Here is a 23,371-nt window from a genome sequence, read left to right on the forward strand (position 1 = left end):
GACAAACAAAAGCAGCCCTTTACCATCCTGGGTCCCTACTGTAGGCTGGTCTTCCATAAACCTAAGACTGCCTTACAAACATGTGTCCCTGCTTTTAGCATATAACAGTCCAGAACCATTCTAAACTCTCAAAAGAACTGTTTAATGGGTTGAACAACGTTAAATAGGACTCCTTAGCAACACTATTACCTTGCTACATGTTTACAAAGCAGATGAGTACATACAAGCTGAAATGCCATCTAAAGCTTACAGTTGAAAAGTAATAAATAAATAAAATATTGGTGACAAAAAATACAGACAAGTTTCATACTGAGTATGCAGTACGGTAGTATAACACATACAGTAAAGTTCCTGTTTCTACAGGCGACCAGTAGTGGCTAGAAAGGAACCAGCAAACTGTGGAAAGTCTTGCGAGATTATTAAGGTTAGGCATTGACCTTGAATAGTTAAGGTTAGGATAGGTCGACAGCGAGTCTCGCGAGAATCTTTGCAAGTTTTTGCAGATTGCAGATCAGATTTCACAATTTGCGGTCTCCCTTCTAGACACGCCCCAGGCGACCCCTCCTCCAGGTTTCCCCTCAACCCGTGTCTTGCGCTCTCATTAGCTGTAGCTCCCTAACAGACAGAGAATGTGTCTGTGATGCAGCAGCGAGCCGAGAGTCTTCTCACAGTTCACACATAGCGCTCGAGCACCGATTTGTGAGCGGCAAGGCAACGTGGATTTGCCTCCGATATGGGGCTTTTTGTCAGGGAGCTCCAAAAACTGTTGGTGAGTGGAAAATCAGGTCTAAAGTCGTGTAGTGTGAACTAGGCATTACAGAGTGACGAGTGGAAACTGGCAAATGTTTTCCCTCAGGGATCAATTGCATCATAAAAATATATATGCAGTATAACTGAAGCACACTGCCATGCTGTCACGTTTGTAGGAACATGGCCAATGTTTAAAAAAAATGTGACATAAAAGAGCAAATAAAATAAAAATGTAATTTATACAGCAACTATCAAGCTTAAGAGCAGGCGGTTTACAAGTTAGAAGTTAGTGATGGCAACAAAATGTTACATACTGTACTAAATCCTTTAAGGCAAAGAAGGGAAAACACACTTCCCAGATTGTCCAGAGGCTGACCTCAGATAAAGCTCACAGGAAACCTGTTGCCACCAGCACCGCAGATATGAGGGCAACTGTTTGACAAATAATATATCAACTGAACAGCACTAATGGCCACAGTTTCACACAGGCAGCCATTTGCAGTACATTCAGCTAAGGTGAGCTGTAAGGACATGAGAGAGACAAAAGGCCAAGCAAGTTCAAAGGACTGGCTCTGTGTTGTATAACTCTAGTTGCATTCCCCACTCAGTCAAATCCAATCTCTCGAGCACCTCCGCTGGGTGTGGAAGGCGTGGTCATGACCACGCCGGAATGGAACAAAGCTTTGTTTCGTTCCTGACCATAAAACCTGTCATAGAAACTCGTCAAGTCTCAAATGTCAATCGAGGTTTGCCTTGTGAAGCTGAGGTGACAAAGAGGGTGTTACATAGCTGTCTGCTCTGGAAATGGTATGATGTGTGCATCTGGTATGTTGTATAACCTGGTGATGACGTTCGAAAAATATCACACGCCGGAGTAACAAATCAACATCAATAACTTATGAAGAAAGGCCCTCAAATCTGTATCTGACTTCTGATAAGGACAAGTGTCACTGAGGCCAAGAACCTTATAACTAACTTAGATTGTCAAAAGTTGAAATTGAGTAAGTTTAACTCAAAACTCTAAACTAGGGACCACATTGCGATGGAATCACACCAGCGGCAACGCAAAACCGGGCCAGTGGGGGGGTAATGGCCCTCTCCCACTTCCTACCCCCCTACTTCCAGTACCCTTGCTCGGTACAAACACCCATCTTCATACTCTGCCTTCATTTAGATCTCAAGGACACACCTGTAAAGTTTAATGGCATAATAATGGCAACTTGCACGGTTGCATTTTGTGTATAATTACCAGCCGCGACAGTGACGCTGCTATTGTTTTCACCTTATGAGTTTGTGTGCGTATCATCATGATAAAATGTGGTCCTGGAGCAGGAACTAAAACAGCGGCGGTTCTGAGTACTTTGGTGTTTATATTTCTGTGGAAAGATTTTGTCACCGTGATAGCGTCGCAACCAGGGCAGGAATTTCACCGCCGGCCAAGGTGGCCCCTCTGTCTGGCCTTGATGCCCTTCTGAAAATCGTATGACCTGCGGCCACAGTGGCCTTGATGCCCTGCCCCCATTGTCCCAGCCTCTTTCCCGTCAATACGTTTTTTAGACGGCGGGGCTATTTATGACGATAGTTTGACACCGAGTGTAGCTGCGCCGTGTTTCGGCTGCGACCCAGCCACCGTAGCTCCGCACTGCAGCCGTTTCAGAAGGGGCCCAGAAGCGACTCTCTGCTCTGCTCAGCTAAAACCACGCGCCTAGTCTAGCCTAGTCTAGTGTGTCTCCTTTGCTGAGAGGATGATAATTATTAACATTATGCAACCGTGCAAGATGCAGACAATAAACTTTACAGGTGTGTAGTTGAGATATTAATAGATGCCAGATTTGAAGATGGGTGTGGTCCGACCAAGGGTGCCAGAAGTAGGGGGGTAGGAAGTAGTGAAGGGGCCGTTTGTCCCCCCCAACCTCATGCCCTGGCCCGATTTGGCACGCGGTTGGTGTGATTCCATCCCAAGATGGTATCTAGTTTTAAAATATTTTTTATTATTAAATAATAAACCCATATGATGTAGCCTTTGGAATATATTTTCCCAAGCACATAGGCAGTTTTAATGTCAACTAGGACTGCACAATTAATTAAAATGTTATCGAAATCGCAATATGGCCTACTGCAATCTTCATATCACAGGATGAGGAGGAAATCGCAATATTTGTTAAAAGGCTAAATGTGTGTTAAAATACCATTTTACATTAAATATCATTGTGTTGCAGAGATGTCCTGGCATCATATTCTACAGACTGATAAGGACAAGTGTCACTGAGGCCAAGAACCTTTCAACTAACTTAGATTTTCAACAGGTGAAATTGAGTAAGTTTAACTCAAAACTCTAAACTAGGGACCACATTGCGATGGAATCACACCAGCGGCAACGCCAAACCGGGCCAGTGTGGGGTAATGGCCCTCTCCCACTTCCTACCCCCCTACTTCCAGTACCCTTGCTCGGTACAAACACCCATCTTCATACTCTGCCTTCATTTAGATCTCAAGGAAACACCTGTAAAGTTTAATGGCATAATACTGGCATCTTGCACGGTTGCATAATTAATATAATAACCAGCCGCTGGTATTGTTTTCACCTTATGACTTTGTGTGCATGTCATCATGGTAAAATGTGGCCCTGGAGACGCTTACTGTAGCATCATTGTGCTGCAGAGATGTCCTGGCATCATATTCTACAGACTTATGGAAACATCCTTGTTTGGTACAGATTCCCGCAAAAAGTCACAACCTAATCATTTTAATATGTTTTTTCAATGAAAACGAGAATAATGATGTAAAAAGGATCATAGCCTCTAATATCGCAAATCATATCTCAATTGCAATATCGGTACAAGATACTCACAATTAGATATTCTTTCAAAATCGTGCAGCCCTAATGTCAACTATATTTAAAAGAATAGTTTGACATTTAGGGGCTTTCTTGCCAAATAGTTAGCTGAGAAGATTGATACCACTACTCACATTTCTACCACTCACAGACGGTTAGCTTAGCACAAAGACTGGAAACGGATGGCAACAGCTAGCCTGGCTCTGCCAAAAGGTAACAAAATCCCCCTACCAGCACCTCTAAAGCACATTAATAATTCTGAACACGTTATATCTCCTTAGTTGTAGCCCAGCATAAAACTCCAGTAAGGCCAAAAAAGCAACAAGATATGACATGTTACTTATAGCGCTTAAGAGGTGCTGGTCGGCAGAATGTGTTACCTTTGGACAGAGCCATGCTTGCCATTTTCCCATATTTCCTGTCTTTATGCTAAGGTAATGCCTGCTGGCTCCAGCTTCATATTGAAGCATTTCTCTGCAAGAAAGTAACTAAGTGTATTTCCAAAAACGTGAACTCCATGAGGATAAATCTTTAGAGCCAAACTGAGTAGATCCCTCTATGAGTTTAACAGCAACAAAAACCTCATATGTGGGCTTGCAGACCAGCTGACTGAGCCCTCATGGTTTTTGTTAACATATGTCTCAGTTCAACAAAAGTGGAGACAGTTTCTCACCTCTGAAACAGCAGCTCGGTGAGGGTGCTGGTGGAGGTGAAGGCCCTGTAGGTGGAGAGGAAGACAGGGACGAAGTCGGGCTCCTGGTGCTCGGGGTCCAGCAGGTGGGTGACCAGGCGCTCTAGGGTGCCGGCCTTCAGCCTGCGCACCTTCACCGTGTGGTACTGGACGAAGCTGAAGGCCGTAGGGAGCTCCGCCGCGTCCGAGCTCGGCTGGACGGGCTCCCGGCGTAGCGTGATGCCAAACACGGCCCCGTCCTCCTCCTCCTCCCCCCACTCCTGCACCGGATCCTGAAGGAGAGAGAGCAAGGTCATCAAGATCTGGCAAATATCCATCCAAATACACGATACAGCCTTCTATGTTGCTCCTTTATTCTGATACGGTAGATAACACAGACTTTAATGTGCTTGAAATCTTGTCCAGGTGTCACATACAACATAACAGAAACACACACAATAATTTACTGAACTGAGAGAACTTATAAAAACTAGGGCTGTCAAAGCGATAATATCGCGTTTACGCAAATTTGTTTTAACGCCACATTTTTTTTAATGCATTAACACAACTTGCAATTTTTAGGTTGTAGCTGGCTCAGTTTTAAAGCTAGAGAGAAGGAGGCTAAATAACGCTCCAAACTTATGCTAAATTGTCGCAAGGAAAAACTGTCATGGCCATTTTCAAAGGGGTCCCTTGACCTCTGATCTCAAGATATGTGAATGTAAATGGGTTCTATGGGTACCCACGAGTCTCCCCTTTACAGACATGCCCACTTTATGATAATCACATGCAGTTTGGGGCAAGTCATAGTCAAGTCAGCACACTGACACACTGACAGCTGTTGTTGCCTGTTGTTGCTCCCTTTAAGGTTAAAAATTAACTATGAACTATGAAATTACTATTAACTATGATTAACTATGGACAATCATGCAATTAATGGCTATTACATATTTTAATCGATTGACAACCCTAAAAAAAAACACATCACAACAAGAAACTTGTACAACCTTATTCCCCCAACAGGAACTTTTTCGACACCAGCTGCTTAACTGAATTACTGTGACAATCTTCCATATCTAGAACTCATGATAAGCATTCAGAGTGAGTCATTTCGTTAAAAAGGACAAACTCAACGTCAGTCAACCTCATTCTTGAGATTCTGCTTGTGACCCAGCCCTGACCTCTGACGCAGACAGACACCTGGTGACTGGGCCGATCATTGGGCAAAGAAGCATTCACTGGCGTTTTTGTTTATGTCCACAAACACAGAGACAATGTATTGAACTATGACACCATTTTTTCTTAATTTAATTCTAACTTTGTCCCCGTTTAGAATAGCAACAGTGACACGTTTCCCCTCACACTACACTACCTGCTACATAACAGTAGAGAAACAATAAAAGGTGTCCAGGAAAGATTGAGAGGTAATTCTTTGACCTGGACAGGTTGTTTCACTGACTCTTTAAGAAGTGTGAGTGATATGATAACAATAATATCACAATAATTATCACAGCATTAGCTCTGTGTCAATGTTTAATTTCATAAAGTATATATCCTTAAAGTGGGGGTAGGCAGTATATTTTTGGCATCATTGGGCAAAAATTCCATAATAACCTTTCAGCAATTTGTAATTCAAGCGCTGCCTAGTTTGACCGTTTGGTCGGAGTTTGCGAGTGATTGACAGCCGGCTCACATAGACGGCGGCTGGACAGCAGACTTCAGATCAGCTCTGACTGCTTGATTTCCTCCGGTCTGTGAAATCTTGCAGATACCGTTAGGAGCACCGGAGGACACCGGAGGACACAGAGGAGCATGATTTTTTTCAGATTACCTGTTTCATGTACTTCTGTCACGATATAGTGTCCGTTTTATAAAAATAACTTTTTTTTTTTTTTAATCATGTTTGCGCCAATCTCGCCTACTTCCGCTTTAAGTCATATTGATTTAAGCTGTATTTTTATTAAAATAAAATGTTTTACCAAAAATATGATCTGAACTATTGAATATCTTGGGTTGTGACAGATATTAATACATTTTACTTATTATTTTACACACAAGAGCTGAGAAAACACAAACCTCCAGATGAGAATTTTGTCATATTTGGAGTGATGAAAAATAGGGCTGAGCAATATGTCGATAAAGATCGCCAAAATTATATAAAAGTGTATTGTTTATATTTTTCTATGTTGTTTCTATCGTGATATAGGCTAGGCCTATATTTATTTATTTTTCTTAAAAACTGTTTCAGTCATTTTGCATTCAAGTTCTTAAAATGAGCAAATACTCTGTACTTTTCATTTGTCAAGTATTTAATTCAAGCAGGAGTATACAAAAACAGCCTTTACCGTGTGGTTAATTCATATAGACTATTACTACTACTACTAATACTACTATTATTTATATCATGATAAACTGTATATCGTTATCAAGATATGAAATTACCTATATCGTGATAGAAGATTTTGGCCATATCGCCCAGCCCTAATGATAAACAATATCAAATTATGGCCCAGCACTGAGAAAGTGGTTTCTGATGGTGTGACAGTGAAAATCCCTTTCTTCTTGGCAACTTAGTGGAAGAAGGTAACATGTCTGAACAAGATGTGTGGCAAGAAAATCCTCTATGATACATCTAACTGGATAGTCAACTATGTGTATGTATGTGTAAATTGTCCCATCATCTGTCTCCTAAATTACAGGATTTACAAATATAATAGTCTGGACTTTATAATAATTTATGTACAGTGTCAGTGAAAGTATAGAAGAACCCAGACAGAAATATACAGCAGGGGTTGTTGTCAAACAGAGGCATGAGGCTGTAGACAACATGGTGGCAGTTTGTCCATCCATACAGGTAATATGTAGCCTGCTCATCATAATGCTATCTGGCACATTATGTGTTTGAAAACACCTGATATCATATGACGGAAACTCAAACAAGAAGCAGTGTACTGGCTGCCAGATACAATCAGAGACACTGGTGGAGTGAATGAAACCTTTATATCATATGTCTGTGACCAGAGACACCGAGACAATAACGTTCACATGTAGCTGGCTGGCGCACTACACATGTAGATACATTCATTAATTAATCAATTAATTAAAAGTTCGACAAAGTGACATTGTACAAATAACCTCATGTGTTAACTTATTACAACTCATTCTAAGGAGGAACACATTACCTACCATGGATAGGTGCCATTTCCCCATGTTTATCTGTCTTTCGGAGAGAAGAAATACCAGATTCCTGTGTCTGTAAACTCCTGTTGTTTTGCTGCAGGTGATAATAAACCCGCAGCCCAGCAGGAATTAAGGAATTACCGCCGTCCTCCGGCAGTTCACTTCCTCTGAATTATATCTTTCATTTTAGTGAATTAAAGTAAAACGGTGGATAGTGTCCAGACGTCGTGGTCCAAGTGACAGAGTGACAGTGGATGGACCAGTCCCAGAGTGGGAGGAGGACCAGAGGAGGACAGGGAGGGAGCCTGACGTCACAGGGCGGGGCTAATCACACAGGTATGGGCGGGGCTAACGGTGCTGTCCAATGAGGATAAGGGGACTAATATGGAAAGGCATTTTATTCAATATTAAAGGTCCCATATTATTCTAATTTTCAGGTTCATACTTATATTTTGTGTCACTACTAGAACATGTTTACATGCTGTAATGTTAAAAAAAAAACTTTATTTTCCTCATACTATCAGCCTGAATATACCTGTATTTACCGTCTGTCTGAAAAGCTCCGTTTGAGCGCATTTTGACGGAATTGCAACCGAATTGCGTTGCTAGGCAACAGCTTAGGTCTATGTGTACTTCCTGTCAGCTGATGACATTTACATCCACTACAACCAGGAATAAACTGGGACACGCACCATTGTGACGAAAAGAGAGCTGAGCCAGAAGGCAAAGCTCTCGATCTACCGGTCAATCTTCGTTCCTACTCTCACCTATGGTCATGAGGGCTGGGTCATGACCGAAAGAACGAGATCGCGGGTACAAGCGGACGAAATGGGTTTCCTCAGGAGGGTGGCTGGCGTCTCCCTTAGAGATAGGGTAAGAAGCTCAGTCATCCGTGAGGGACTCGGAGTAGAGCCGCTGCTCCTTTGCGTCGAAAGGAGCCAGTTGAGGTGGTTCGGGCATCTGGTAAGGATGCTCCCTTGGGAGGTGTTCCAGGCTCGACCAGTTGGGAGGAGACCACGGGGAAGACCCAGTACTAGGTGGAGAGATTATATCTCCACTCTGGCCTGGGAACGCCTGGGGATCCCCCAGTCAGAGCTGGTTAATGTGTCCCGGGAAAGGGAAGTTTGGGGTCCCCTGCTGGAGCTGTTGCCCCCGCGAGCCGATCCCGGATAAGCGGTTGAAGATGGATGGATGGACATTTACAATGTTTACGTTTAAAATTATGTCAAGGGTCTAAATATTGTATATTTGTGACATCACGAATGGGCAGAAATCCTGACGGCTTGTTTCAAATGCAGAGTTTCTGAATACTAGCTGTGTGTATTTCCCTGTGGATTGAGCGTTTCGATACTTTCACAGTATTTATATAGGGCTAAAGCCTGCTTCATAATTAAAAAAACATGAAAATCTCACTTTTTTATAATATGGGACCTTTAAATAATAAATAAATAAGCCTATGAAATAAATAAGTGATGAAATAAATATATAAATTAATGTAAATATAAATATATGAATAAGTCAGTACAGTTTCATAAATAAATAAATAGGTTTTCATATTTTAAAAAGTAGTCTTTTTTCCCAAAAACTATTTTTATTAATTTCAGGGGACTTATATTTCATAATTCCATATTTAAGGTGGAGTCAGGTAGTATGGGCCACTTTTTAGTAAATTATTTATTAGACCATCAAATAAGCTGTGCACGAGATCTAATGATATTTGTTTTATAAATTGGCATGGGTCTTTTAAATATTTATTTGTTTAAAACATGTGAAAATTATAGATTTTGCATGGATACATATCTAGACCTATGAACCTGTTTTGCACCCTCAATTTATGTGTAACTTCTGTGTAAATATGTGTGTGTATGTGGCCCATTTTAGCAGAAAATCGTGGCCCGATCTAGCTGACGTGGTTCAGCTAAAATGGGTCAGTACCTAAAATTACCATCCATCCATCCATCTTCAACCGCTTATCCGGGATCGGGTCGCGGGGGCAACAGCTCCAGCAGGGAACCCCAAACTTCCCTTTCCCGGGCCACATTAACCAGCTCTGACTGGGGGATCCCGAGGCGTTCCCAGGCCAGAGTAGAGATATAATCTCTCCACCTAGTCCTGGGTCTTCCCCGTGGTCTCCTCCCAGCTGGTCGTGCCTGGAACACCTCCCAAGGGAGGCGCCCAGGAGGCATCCGTGCTAGATGCCCGAACCACCTCAACTGGCTCCTTTCGACGCAAAGGAGCAAGGACTCTACTCTGAGTCCCTCACGGATGACTGAGCTTCTTACCCTATCTCTAAGGGAGACGCCAGCCACCCTCCTGAGGAAACCCATTTCGGCCGCTTGCACCCGCGACCTCGTTCTTTCGGTCATGACCCAACCCTCATGACCATAGGTGAGAGTAGGAACGAAGATTGACCGGTAGATCGAGAGCTTTGCCTTCCGGCTCAGCTCTCTTTTCGTCACAACGGTGCGGTAAAGCGAATGCAATACTGCCCCTGCTGCTCCGATTCTCCGACCAATCTCACGTTCCATCGTCCCCTCACTCGCGAACAAGACCCCGAGATACTTAAACTCCTTCACTTGGGGAAAGGACTCATTCCCTACCCGGAGTAGGCAATCCATCGGTTTCCTGCTGAGAACCATGGCCTCAGATTTAGAGGTGCTGATTCTCATCCCGACTGCGTCACACTCGGCTGCGAACCGATCCAGTGAGTGCTGGAGGTCGCAGACCGATGATGCCAACAGGACCACATCATCTGCAAAAAGCAGCGATGAGATCCTCAGCACACCGATCTGCAAACCCTCCTCCACCCGACTACGCCTCGATATCCTGTCCATGAATATCACGAACAGGATTGGTGACAAAGCGCAGCCCTGGCGGAGGCCAACCTCCACCGGAAACGAGTCCGACTTACTGCCGAGGATCCGAACACAGCTCTCGCTTTGGGCGTACAGGGATTGGATGGCCCTGAGAAGTGCCCCCCTCACCCCATACTCCCGCAGCACCCCCCACAGTATCTCCCGGGGGACCCGGTCATATGCCTTCTCCAAGTCCACAAAACACATGTAGACTGGATGGGCATACTCCCAGGCCCCCTCCAGGATCCTTGCGAGAGTGAAGAGCTGGTCCGTTGTTCCACGGCCAGGACGGAATCCGCATTGTTCCTCTTCGATCTGAGGTTCGACTATCGGCCGAACCCTCCTTTCCAGCACCTTGGAGTAGACTTTACCAGGGAGGCTGAGCAGTGTGATACCCCTGTAATTGGCACACACTCTCTGGTCCCCCTTTTTGAAAAGGGGAACCACCACCCCGGTCTGCCACTCCTTAGGCACTGTCACCGACTTCCACGCGGTGTTGAAGAGACGTGTCATCCAAGACAGCCCCTCCCCACCCAGAGCCTTCAACATTTCTGGGCGGATCTCATCAACCCCCGGGGCTTTGCCACTGTGGAGTTGTTTGACTACCTCAGTGACTTCCACCAGGGTAATTGATGATGGTCCCCCATCAGCTTCCAGCTCTGCCTCTACCATAGAGGGCGTATTGGTCGGATTCAGAAGTTCCTCAAAGCGCTCCTTCCACCGCCCGATTACCTCCTCAGTTGAGGTCAACAGTGTCCCATCCTTACTGTACACAGCTTGGATGGTTCCCCGTTTCCCCCTCCTAAGGTGCCGGATGGTTTTCCAGAAGCACTTTGGTGCCGACCGAAAGTCCTTCTCCATGGCTGCTCCGAACTCCTCCCACACCCGCTGCTTTGCCTCCGTCACGGCAGTGGCTGCTGCTCTTCGGGCCCGTCGGTACCCTGCAACTGCCTCCGGAGACCTCCGAGATAACATATCCCGGAAGGCCTCCTTCTTCAGTCGGACGGCTTCCCTGACCACCGGTGTCCACCACGGTGTTCGAGGGTTGCCGCCCCTTGAGGCACCTAAGACCTTAAAACCACAGCTCACCGCCGCAGCTTCAGCAATGGAAGCTTTGAACATCGTCCACTCGGGTTCAATGCCCCCAACCTCCACAGGGATGCCAGAAAAGCTCCGCCGGAGGTGTGAGTTGAAGATCTCTCGGACAGGGGCCTCCTCCAGACGTTCCCAGTTCACCCTCACTACGCGTTTGGGCTTACCAGGTCTGTCCAGAGTCTTCCCCCACCCTCTGACCCAACTCACCACCAGATGGTGATCAGTTGACAGCTCCGCCCCTCTCTTCACCCGAGTGTCCAAAACATGCGGCCTCAGATCAGATGATACAATTACAAAATCGATCATCGACCTTCGGCCTAGGGTGCTCTGGTACCACGTACACTTATGAGCATCCTTATGTTCGAACATGGTGTTCGTTATGGACAATCCATGAGTAGCACAGAAGTCCAACAACAAACGACCACTCGGGTTTAGATCAGGGAGGCCGTTCCTCCCAATCACGCCACTCCAGGTGTCTCCATCGTTGCCCACGTGCGCGTTGAAGTCTCCCAGGAGAACTATGGAGTCCCCTACTGGAGCCCCATACAGGACTCCATTCAGGGTCTCCAAGAAGGCCGAATACTCCGAACTGCTGTTTGGTGCATACGCACAAACAACAGAGTTTTCCCCCCCATAACCTAAAATTACCTTTTTCACAAAAATCTAAGTTTTTTTTTGTTTTAGAGTTTATCTTTTTTATTTGAAAGAGCCGGTCAAAACATTGCTCATAAACATTTTGCTTTGTTTGTAAGCTTACTTGTAATTACTTTATCATTCAGTTTCATTTCAGTTTCATTTTGCAAGATACCGGTAGATTAATTATGCAGGATTAGCCAACGTTCTGTGAGCATTCAGTTAGTATAACATGAGCTAGATGAGCTTTGTCCGGGTGATTGTGTAGTTGTCATTCGGCTTGTAGATCTGAAGGTCTTGTACCCACCCGTTTGTAAATGGGACATCGGCCTCCAAAGATTGAAGTTATGTTGTTCACTAATGCCAAACACATCAGTGACTGTAATGGGTGGCAAGCCGTACAGATCCTCCTAATTCGTAAGGATCAATATTATTAACTAACTTCAATTTTGTAATATATCGCCCCTTTGCCTCGGTCAGCTTCTCTTTATGTGAGTATCTGTCTTTCGCACATACTTTATACATTTCTGATGATTAACAATTTACAAATGACAGATTAATAGACCAGTGACATAAAATGACCGCTACCGTGTCTCTGTGCGCTACTCTCCAAAAATGCCGGTACCACCCCAGAATGCTACATAATTCCCATTCCCTTATGACAACAATATCTTGGGAGGTGTATCATTCTGATATAGGGGGAAAAAACACTCTGGCTCATTTGTATTTCTTTAAACCAATCACAATCGTCTTGGGCGGCGCCAAGTACAAGATGCAGCGACGGTGCCCTTGCAAAACAGAAGTGGAGGAGAATGCTGCATGAGATCCAAGCACCCAGCAAGACCGCTGGGCTTTGCAGACAATTTTACATAGTGGCCAAACGCTGGAATTACAACTTCTGTGTCGGCCATGTGATGCCATTGGGCCCAAAATGACTTTTTCCCAATGATTTACATTGGGAAAGAGACGTAAATCAATTTCCCAGGACGAACACTTAAATGACCAGTGTGTAATATTTAGGGGGATCTATTGGCAGAAATGGAATATGATATTAATAAGTACATTTTCTTTAGTGTATAATCACCTGAAAAAAAGAATGATTGTGTTTTCGTTACCTTTGAATAAGCCCTTCATATCTACATAGGGAGTGGGTCCTCTCCATAGAGCCGGCCGTCATGTCTCTACAGTAGCCCAAAACGGACAAACCAAACACTGTCTTAACTTTTCCTGCTTGGGCCGGAGTCGATAACGTAACTCGGACTGGAGTTAACCCCCGTCGTCGCTCCACTCAGCCGCCGGGAAGCAAGATGCGGGAAACCTCTATTGGTCTAGAGGAGCTGCAGCATTTATTTCTGCACAAACTGCAACTTCCACTGAACATTCACTGATATTCTCAGAGCTAAACTAACTGTCTTCTGCTCCACTAGCTCACTTGTTCCTCACACACATTCGCCACCACTCTCTCTCTCTCTTGCTTCACCACTCATTTCCCACGTACACACTCTAGACACTGACTGCTATTCGCCAATTGACCTACGCTACTCTCACAATAACTGGCTCAAGATAGGGACATTCGCATTTTCCCGTTGGCCACCGTAGTTTTCCTACTGCAATTTGCAACCTCACCAATAGATGCTGCCAGATGTTACACACTGTACATTTAAAGGAACTGTTTGTAACTTCTTACACGTATAAATCATTGCGGGTCGGTGTCCCATGCACACTCCCGTGTGGCTACGCTGTTCAGACTCAGACTCCAACACAAACTACACGGAAGCACCAAAACAGCAAAGTTCTATCTAGTGAAGCCCGTCTTGCAAAACTGTGTTTGCCGCGGTTGGAGGACGCGGGGGAGACCGTAGCTTTGGTCTCCAGGACCGGAGTCTCTGCTGTACTCTGCTCCTCTGCCTGCCTTCACTCACACACCGCGCTCGTTCTCACTTGCTCTTTCGCTCTACTCTCACATGCATGAGCGCACACTTCACATTGCAGAAGAGTTAATTTAGCTCTGAGAATATCTAGTGGACGTTTGTGCAGAAATAACTGCTGCAGCTCCTCCAGACCAACAGAGGTTTCCTGTGTCTTGTGAAGTGACGGGGCTCCGCAGCGAGAAACGTTATCGTCTCCCACCAAAACTCCAGTGTCTCCCCTGTCAGGAGGCTGAGGCAGGAAAAGCCAACACTAGGATCAGCAGTGATTCATGGAGAGACCTTTGTCTGGTCAGCTAACATTACTGCCAAGCAGCTGAAATATAGAGTGATATTGTGGTTTTAGCTGACGTGTGTCGCCTCACTGTTTTGAGCGATGCTCGTTCATGTCTATGTAGAGCGAGCGCGAGCAACAGGGCGCTGACTTTCGTTGACTTAACGGACACAGGTGTCGCTGTTAACACACAATTTCTGATTCTTACAAATAGTCCCTTTAAATAGCCCTTATTTAAATTATTATGTCCTAAAAGAAGTAAAATGCACTAACAGTCGAATCCAGAATTGTTCGCCAGAAGTGCTTGCCCAAGCGTGACATACGCGGCAGCCGGGCTTACCACAGTCTACATCAGGTGAGTCAGACTAACCCTACCCCAGGTTTAATAAGGTATTCAACTCTGTGGTGTCTGTGGGTCTAGCAGAACCAGTATTCCCACTCAGGTAGGAGATAAAAGCTGTGGGCTCTGGTGTAAGGATCAACAAAATGTTATGGTTTGTATCCTGCCTCTCTCAGAGCCCAACAGTAGCTATGTTAGCTGGACATGAATACAGCCTCACTTTTTTGAAGTAGACAATAAAAAGTGCAGTCCCAACCCCACTTATTAGAACCACCATGTAAATCTTTCAAACTAAATAAGGAAAGAGAATATGAGCTGTGATGCTTGACTATCTACAGGGCCTTTGGTATATGATTCATCTAATGGTGCTTTGATTAGAGATGTTCCGATACTATTTTTTCCTCCCCGATACCGATACCTGAACTTGCGGTATCGGCTGTTGCCCGAGTGTCGAATATATAGTTTAAAAAAATATAGTTTTTATATAGTATTAGTATTATTCATAGTGTTATCATTATTATTTCACAGCTATTTCCTACGGACCATGTATGGATGCGATATGATTACTATCTTTGTTGTATGGCCTGGCTCAGGGTTAACCCTTTGTAAATCATCAACAAATAACAAAGAAGAGTTGATTTACTGTTAAACAAGTTGATTTTTTTCTGGGTTAATAAATTATGTTGGGGCGCCGCGGTAGCTCACCAGGTAGAGCGGGCGCCCCATGTATCAAATAGGCGAGTCCTTGCTGCAGCGGCCCGGGGTTCGAATCCGACCTGTGGCCCTTTCTGCATGTCATCCCCTCTCTCTCCCCCCATTTCACCACTATCACTATCACTATCAATAAAAGGCATAAAAAGCCCCAAAAAATTATCTTAAAAAAATAAATGATGGTATAGGATTTGTGCATAGACTGGCGTACTCGCCGATACCCGATCCTAAATTTTGGGCAGTATCGGACGCATTTCGGATACTGGTATTGGTATCGGAACAAGTCTAGCTTTGATATCATGTGTGACCGTGAATTATGTGTATACATTTTTTTTAAAAGTGTTACCAAAAACACTGATTCCGAGACATGACGTGTGGCTGTATTCCAGCTTTATGTCCACCTAATGACCTCGATTTTATAATTGTAGAAAAACTGTTTTAACTTTCTTAGAGTATGAATGGCAGAGACAATAGAGTGTAATGGTCAAAGTTAAACATTAAAATTTGTTAACATTAAAAACATTATGAATTAATTAAATTACCTCAAGCTCTAAAGGTCAGTCTCATGACTTATAAAATCAACAGTGGTTGTTTTACAGGAAAATGCAAGATGCAAAAGGAAATGGTCTGAGGTGCTGGATTCAGGCCAACATCAACATGCTAAGGAACAGTACATTTCAGTGCCACTGCCTCTAAAGAATCCAGTCGGGACAGTTTTTCTTGACAGCCTCTGTCATACTGTATGTTCCTGCCAGTGGTGTCTCGGGTGTGGTGGGGACATTCCTAATGAAACTGGTCCGCTCTTCTCCTAAATAGTCACTTCAACTTTGTGACTTCAAGGAAGCACAAAAAGAGGAAATAAATTGAGAGCCTTCAGTACTGAAAACACTTCATTTTCACTCCTTCCAAAGACAAATTGACTACACATTGCTGTAACACCGACAGGCAGAGCAGATGGGACGTCTTCAACAAGGCTGTCCACAGCTCTTTCAGCTCAGAGAAAATAATGAGCTTTTTGTTTCTCTAATGAGTCTCTGTCTGAACTAAAACTCTACCATCATTCTTCCATGTTTGCCCATGTCACACAGTCTCTCTACAGAGGCTGAACAAAAGAGCACAGAAAGTGCCAGGAGATATCTCAATTAGTGCTCATTAGACACATGAATGGGTGACGAGGTGACAGGAGAGCAACAAGCGGAAGCATGCATGTAAGATGGTGCCGAAACATGCTGGTTGAGGGTTGTGTCCTAAAAACTTCATGATTAACCCTCTGAAACCTGAAGGATCGCCAGTGATCCCGACCGACTTTAGGCTCAGTCTTAGAGCTATAGTGAAGGTCCTGGTATCATATGAAACTAGAAAAATCTAAGGAATTCATTGATACCAACCATGTCATACCAGCTTGTCAGGAAAGAGGCTAAATAATGCTACGAAGTTAGGCAACATTTTGGTGAGGAAAAACTGCCATGGCCATTTTCAAAGGGGTCCCTTGACCTCTGAACTCAAGACATGTGAATGAAAATGGGTTCTATGGGTGTCCACGAGCGTCCCCTTTACAGACATGCCCACTTTCTGATAATCACATGCAGTTTTATGCATGCAGTACAAATGTGTTATTTTCGTCTGTTCTAAAATGGTGTGCTTGAATATTTCTGTATACTGGGGTTCCTAAACAGTCTTGGAATTGCATAAATTGGGTATCACTGTAAAGCTGAGACTCTTGTGGATCCAATGAGCCCAAATGTATTCATGTGTGATGATGTTAGTCCCCATAGTAGCCATTTAATTGTAGTAAGACCAATTTTTTAAACTGTATAAAATGACCTTTGGTGACCTCTAGGATAATCACAGCCTCATGAAACTTTACAGCCACAAACTAGAGACCTATAGCATTCAGAGGATGGATGGCTTTCCTAGCTAGATTCACAATGTGGGGGTTTCTGAGCAGTTTCCAGAACAGAAGTGCTCGCCATCCAATCACCGAAAAATGCAACTCTTACAGAAATCTCCAAATGTCAAAAGTTTTGATACCAAATCTCAGCATGGCTTTTTCTATGGTGTTCCTCAAGGTCTTGGTGTCTTAATGTGGTATTTTGGGGGGATTATTTATCATTTTTATCAATTCTGAAATGGTAAAAAATGGTTAAATTTAGCACCAAATCTGTGTAGCAAATGGTATCGACCCAAAAATTGCTGCAGCAACTTATGAGTCATAATAGAGCATGGGAATGACCATCATATACTTCCATTATAATGTTCCAAGCTTTAATACACTTTCACAATTCATTTGAATTAATTATTTAAATCATATTTATTTCTGATTTATGACTAGAACAATTTGACACACAGTGCTGAGCTGCATCTCAAATTAATCTTCAGGTTCCCAGCTTTCAGATGATATACATCACTTCTATGTGACATCTACTGTTCACCTGCTATCTCCCCCTAAAAACCCCCTGTACCCCCCTAAAAAAGACAAAAATGGGTCTATGTGGGTGTCAGAGGGTTAAAAGGCTTATTTTAGCTGGAAGCACACCCACAGGATCCTGATAGAGTATACTTCCTGGAGAGTCGACTGTATTCATCATTCTAAACGCCTCTGTTTGTCTGCTGGTGTTGACGACATCCAGAGTGATAAAAATGTTGTGCCAAAAGGAAACAACAGTAAAAAAAATCCCAGAGAGAAACCGATGACAGCTTTTCTGCCACTGTGTATGATTCACCCGTAGACCAACTACACATACTAATTAACTGAGCAATGACTTGCACATGACATAACACCAAGTAAAGCAGTAAATCTTCTCTAGGAAGGAGTCAAAATGAACACTGATGTCAATCATTTAAATTAGCACCATTGTTATACTATAAGGTTTACGGGAGACTGAACGGTTGCATAATGCAAAGACGTCAACACACACCCAGCCGCGTTACACACACTTTACTTATGTTAATGTCGGAGTGATTTGTCAGTAAATCGATTACTCAGCGGACCAGAACATTAATCAAACACTATTTTGATAATTGATAAATCGTTTAAGTCGATTATCAAGCAAAAAAGCAAAATATTTCCTTTAGAGCTGAAACGATTGGGCGATTAACTGATTAGTTGATTGACAGAACATTAATGGACAACTATTTTGATGGTAGATTAATCGTAATTCTTAACTGATTAACAATAATAATTTTTAAGCAGAAATGGCAAAAATCACTGATTCCTGCTTCTCAAACATTTTTTCTTTTCTCATTTTATAGAGCAAACTACTATTTAGAAAATAATCGGCAATGAAAATAATCATTCATTTCAGCCCTGATTTTCTGATTCTAGCTTAGCAAAAGTAAAGATTGGGTGCTTCTCATTTTTTTATATCACTGTACATCTAATATCTTGGGACTGTTTGCCGGACAAAACAAGGAACTTGAAGATGATGTGTTGGGCTCTTAGAAATTGTGATGGACTTTTTATTATTATTATTATTATTATTATTATTATAAATTTTGTATAGGCCCAACAGTTAATCTGAAAACAATTGACAGATAAATCAACAAGGAAATAACTAATGCTGATGTCATGGCCTCGCAGACAGAAGCATAAAATTGGTCTTTTCATAACACTATAACAGCCAAATAGCCACAGGCATTTGAATCTAGGGCTGAGCGATATGGCCAAAATCTTCTATCCTGATATAAGTCATTTCATACCACGAAACTAGAAAACCTAAGGAATTTAATGTCATACTAGATAGTCACGAAGGAGGATGAATAAAGCTCAAAACTTTCACAGATGTCCCTTGACCTCTGACCTCAAGATATGTGAATGAAAATGGGTTCTATGGGTACCCACGAGTCTCCCCTTTACAGACATGCCCACTTTATGATAATCATATGCAGTTTGGGGCAAGTCATAGTCAAGTCAGCACACTGACACACTGACAGCTGTTGTTGCCTGTTGGGCTGCAGTTTGCCATGTTATGATTTGATCATATCTTTTATGCTAAATGCAGTACCTGTGAGGGTTTCTGGACAATATGTGTCATTGTTTAGTGTTGTTAATTGATTTCCAATAATAAATATATACATACATGTGCATAAAGCAGCATATTTGCCCACTCCCATGTTGATAAGAGTATTAAAGACTTGACAAATCTCCCTTTAAGGTACATTTTGAACAGATACAAAATGTATGATTCATTTGCTATTAATCGTGGTTCACTATGGACAATCATGTGTTTCATCGTGATTAAACATTTTAAATCGATTGACAACCCTAATTGAAAGACGATAAATATCCTATTGAATTACCACGCAGTTCTATTTGAATCTGTTGCCTCTCATCTCGTGTTCGAGCAACTCCTCGCTCTAGGTGGAATACCTCACCATGTTTCAATGACGAATCCTCCTACATGTGAGAGACCCTCCTACGTTGGTTGTGTGTGTGTGTGTGTGTGTGTATGTTTGGCATCCATCATGAGCAAAAGCTTGGACATTACACCGGGCATTGATGCTTTGACTTATTTCCATTATTTCCATGCATGACATCCATGCAAATAGATGTCAGGTGAGAGTTTGAAATGGTTTGAGGTCACCAACAGCAGCTGCTACAGTAAACTGCAGCAAAGGCACATAACCCTTATTGACAATCATAGAAACCTTGCTCCGACTCACCTCGTACTGTCCATCAGTGTCCAACGTCTGGAAGCTGGTCAGCCACACGCCGTCCTCCGTGTCCATATGGACGTCCTCGCAGGGATTCGGCTTGAGCCACAGCAGCTTCTTCATCCTGCCCACCCTACTGCGGAGGCCGCGGGACTCCCCTCCATCGCCGCCCCCATACACTGGAATAATAGTCCTCATCTTCTGCTCTGTGTCACGCTATCAGGCCCACTCACACCTCGTCAGATCTCTCCTACACCTGCTGCCTCATCTGTGCCAGGAAGGAGAGTGGGAAAACATTAGACATGGTATCATTTTCCTGTAATTTTATGTTTTTTTTAAAACCATTAAAAAAAGAAGTGTCCAGGTCAGCAGGTTACACTTGAAAACCTCCTGTTCCCATAAAAATGATTAGATTCGCCATGCCGGGACAGAATTGAATTTCCGTCAGAAGAATAATGGCTTTAAAAAACCTCTAATTTGTCATAAAAAGTTATTTTGTCTAAACTGAGGAATCTTCTTTTTCAACTTTATAGCTGGAAACATTCTGTGTTACCAAAAAAAAAAAAAACAATATACTGTAAATGACTGTCAGTATTGTTTTTACTGAGATAACAATACTGGCAAAGTGAACATGCTCAACATAGTATGTACATTATATTCCCTTTATTTGTATGATCGGTCTCAAATAGCTTCAAAATGGCCACATCATGAGAACAATCACTGAAAATATGAAGACTGCAATAAATATAACGTTCTAGTCAAAGCTCAATATGACCATAAATTATTTTGGATCTTAAAACAAAAAAGGTACAAAATCCACATAATTAATTTCATATACAATTCACAAACAACCATAGCCATTGACAACAATGTTTCTTCTACATTATCCAACTAAAATGTGGATATTGTTTATTTATTTTAAACGAATTAAGAATACACAAACATAACAAAAAATAAATAAATAAATAATATACAGTGTAGGAAGAGGCAAAAAAACCCACTGAGCTTATTTGAAACCTCCACCTAAATAGTGTTAAAATTCCACAATGTAATAGAGAACACAAGATTAATATTCAGAAATGATATGACTACATAATAGTGATAAACAATTAGAACAAGATATACATATAATAACAGTAAATATAAATATCAATCAAAAGATCCTTTGAATTAAAACCCCCATTATCCCACAAAATAAATAGTCACTTAACTTTGAAACCTCCACCTAAATAGTGTTAAAATTCCACAATGTAATAGAGAACGCAAGATTAACATACATAAATAATATGACTACATAATAGTGATAAACAATTAGAACAAGATATATATATATATAATAACAGTAAATATAAATATCAATCAAAAGATCCTTTGAATTTAAACCCCCATTATCCCACAAAATAAATAGTCACTTAACTTTGAAACCTCCACCTAAATAGTGTTAAAATTCCACAATGTAATAGAGAACGCAAGATTAATATACATAAATAATATGACTACATAATAGTGATAAACAATTAGAACAAGATATATATATATATAATAACAGTAAATATAAATATCAATCAAAAGATCCTTTGAATTTAAACCCCCATTATCCCACAAAATAAATAGTCACTTAACTTTGAAACCTCCACCTAAATAGTGTTAAAATTCCACAATGTAATAGAGAACGCAAGATTAATATACATAAATAATATGACTACATAATAGTGATAAACAATTAGAACAAGATATATATATATATAATAACAGTAAATATAAATATCAATCAAAAGATCCTTTGAATTTAAACCCCCATTATCCCACAAAATAAATAGTCACTTAACTGTAAACTGAATCCCTGTAAAGTAAATCCACGCTGAGAGAGCTGTGATAGTCCAGAGGCAGTGTGAAGCTTGGATTGGAGAGACTGGTATTTATCACTGAGGACTGATTGTTCTTTGTGTTTGTGGGCGGATGATGCTCTGCGCGCATGTTTTAGGCGTGCATGTGAGTGTGTCGGATTGGCCTCCTTCCCAGGTTGGCTGTACACACTGTGATACATATTTATGTCCCAATTTTGATTTCACATCCCCATCATTCCAGTCCACTAGCCTCCTCATTAGAACAAAGTACAAACTCTTAATCCTCATTTTCACCTTCACCATAGAGTGATAAAAGCCTGACATTTTCCCCTCACCTGCAGGGTCACTGTCGCAGGTCACTGAACATTTTGTTTTTGGTCTGCCACTTCTGAAATCTATGTAGAACCCATTAGAATTGTAAACATTGAGTTAGTGGTACAAGACAGTAGAAATATATGGAATATGTCATGTAACCTTAATCCCTGACTATTTATAATTTATGAATTGCTTTTTTTTAAATTAATATTTCTTAATATAAAGAAAACCACCAAAAACCAATCAGCCACAGTCAACATTTACACTGTATTTGGCAGGTGGCAGGTGCCAATTTCATTACCAAACACTGAAGAACACACATGGATGACTGCTTACAGAAAGTGGATATACTAGTTTTCTACTCTGAACTGGACCTGCTGGTGATTTTACAGAGTTAACTGACAAGCTGTGAAGGGTATAAATGTTTCTTACCTGAGGTTGGGTAACAGTACACTGTTCACACAGTGTGCACCTATAAAAACGTGACAAATCCCCCCTTGAAGACCCCTACAGACTGCTGGTACATGAAGTGGAGGCCTGGTGGCCCTCACTCACGCTGCCTACAGCAGCCATTCATAATCACCAACAGTCAGGACGTTTAGCCCCGCCCCCTCTCACTGATTGGTCGAGCAGTTAATAAACACAACAACGCACCAATTAAATCACTTGCTACAGATAAACACGGAAATCAAACTTTATTTTAGTGTGAATAAATTTAATATTTTAGCATATACAGCCTACTATTTGTGTGATGAATAACAGCTATAGACATAGACACAACAGTCTTTCTCACAATATTGAGCAGGTTTGTTTTGTTTTATATTATTTGTGCATTTTTTAATGTATGTTTTATTTTAGTTTATTTTATTTTGTGAGCATTAAGTCAAGTCTAATCAAATTTCACTCTATTAAACTTTCTTTTTTTGTGTAAATTTTCTGTCTGTCTGTTACTTTATACCAGTGGTTCCCAACCTATTTTCCTTGAAGCACCCCGACGTCATCACCTTAAAAAACAATTTCATATCCTCGAACAACATCCTCAATTTGGATAAAGTGATTCAATGCATTGAATGAGTTAGTCTTTTTTTTATTAAATCAACTTTCTTTAATGAATAGAAGTCATCAGTTCATTAACATAAATAAAGTGATGACGTCTTGACGGATTTGCCTATATTCGTGTTAGAGCCGAAACAGATTTTTTATTATCGTGGTTAAATAAATGTAATTTATGGTGTTGTTAGATTGCTGTTAGACCGCCTTGTTAATACAGGTGTGTGCCTCCCT

At 42.0% G+C, this 23,371-nt stretch overlaps 1 protein-coding gene across 4 annotated transcripts in view; it reads right to left on the reverse strand.

Moving 5' to 3' along the window:
* Positions 1 to 22,698, reverse strand: part of LOC119485816 (ral guanine nucleotide dissociation stimulator-like 1) — a 34,178-nt gene extending 11,480 nt beyond the window's left edge. Inside the window, exons 1-4 of one of the 4 annotated variants that reach the window (XM_037765619.1) lie at positions 22,520 to 22,698; positions 22,108 to 22,167; positions 19,935 to 20,193; positions 4,260 to 4,549 (exon numbers count right to left, since the gene is read on the reverse strand). In XM_037765619.1, coding sequence (XP_037621547.1) covers positions 4,260 to 4,549; positions 19,935 to 20,123 — 479 coding nt within the window. In that variant the 5' untranslated portion in view covers positions 20,124 to 20,193; positions 22,108 to 22,167; positions 22,520 to 22,698. Of the gene's footprint in view, positions 1 to 4,259; positions 4,550 to 7,442; positions 7,679 to 19,934; positions 20,194 to 21,754; positions 21,817 to 22,107; positions 22,168 to 22,519 lie in introns of those variants that run through there. The other 3 variants (XM_037765618.1, XM_037765620.1, XM_037765621.1) reach the window with 3 other exon arrangements.
* Positions 22,699 to 23,371: the final 673 nt, after the last annotated feature.

The sequence above is a fragment of the Sebastes umbrosus genome, chromosome 3 (genome assembly GCF_015220745.1).
Source record: "Sebastes umbrosus isolate fSebUmb1 chromosome 3, fSebUmb1.pri, whole genome shotgun sequence".
NCBI lineage: Eukaryota > Metazoa > Chordata > Actinopteri > Perciformes > Sebastidae > Sebastes > Sebastes umbrosus.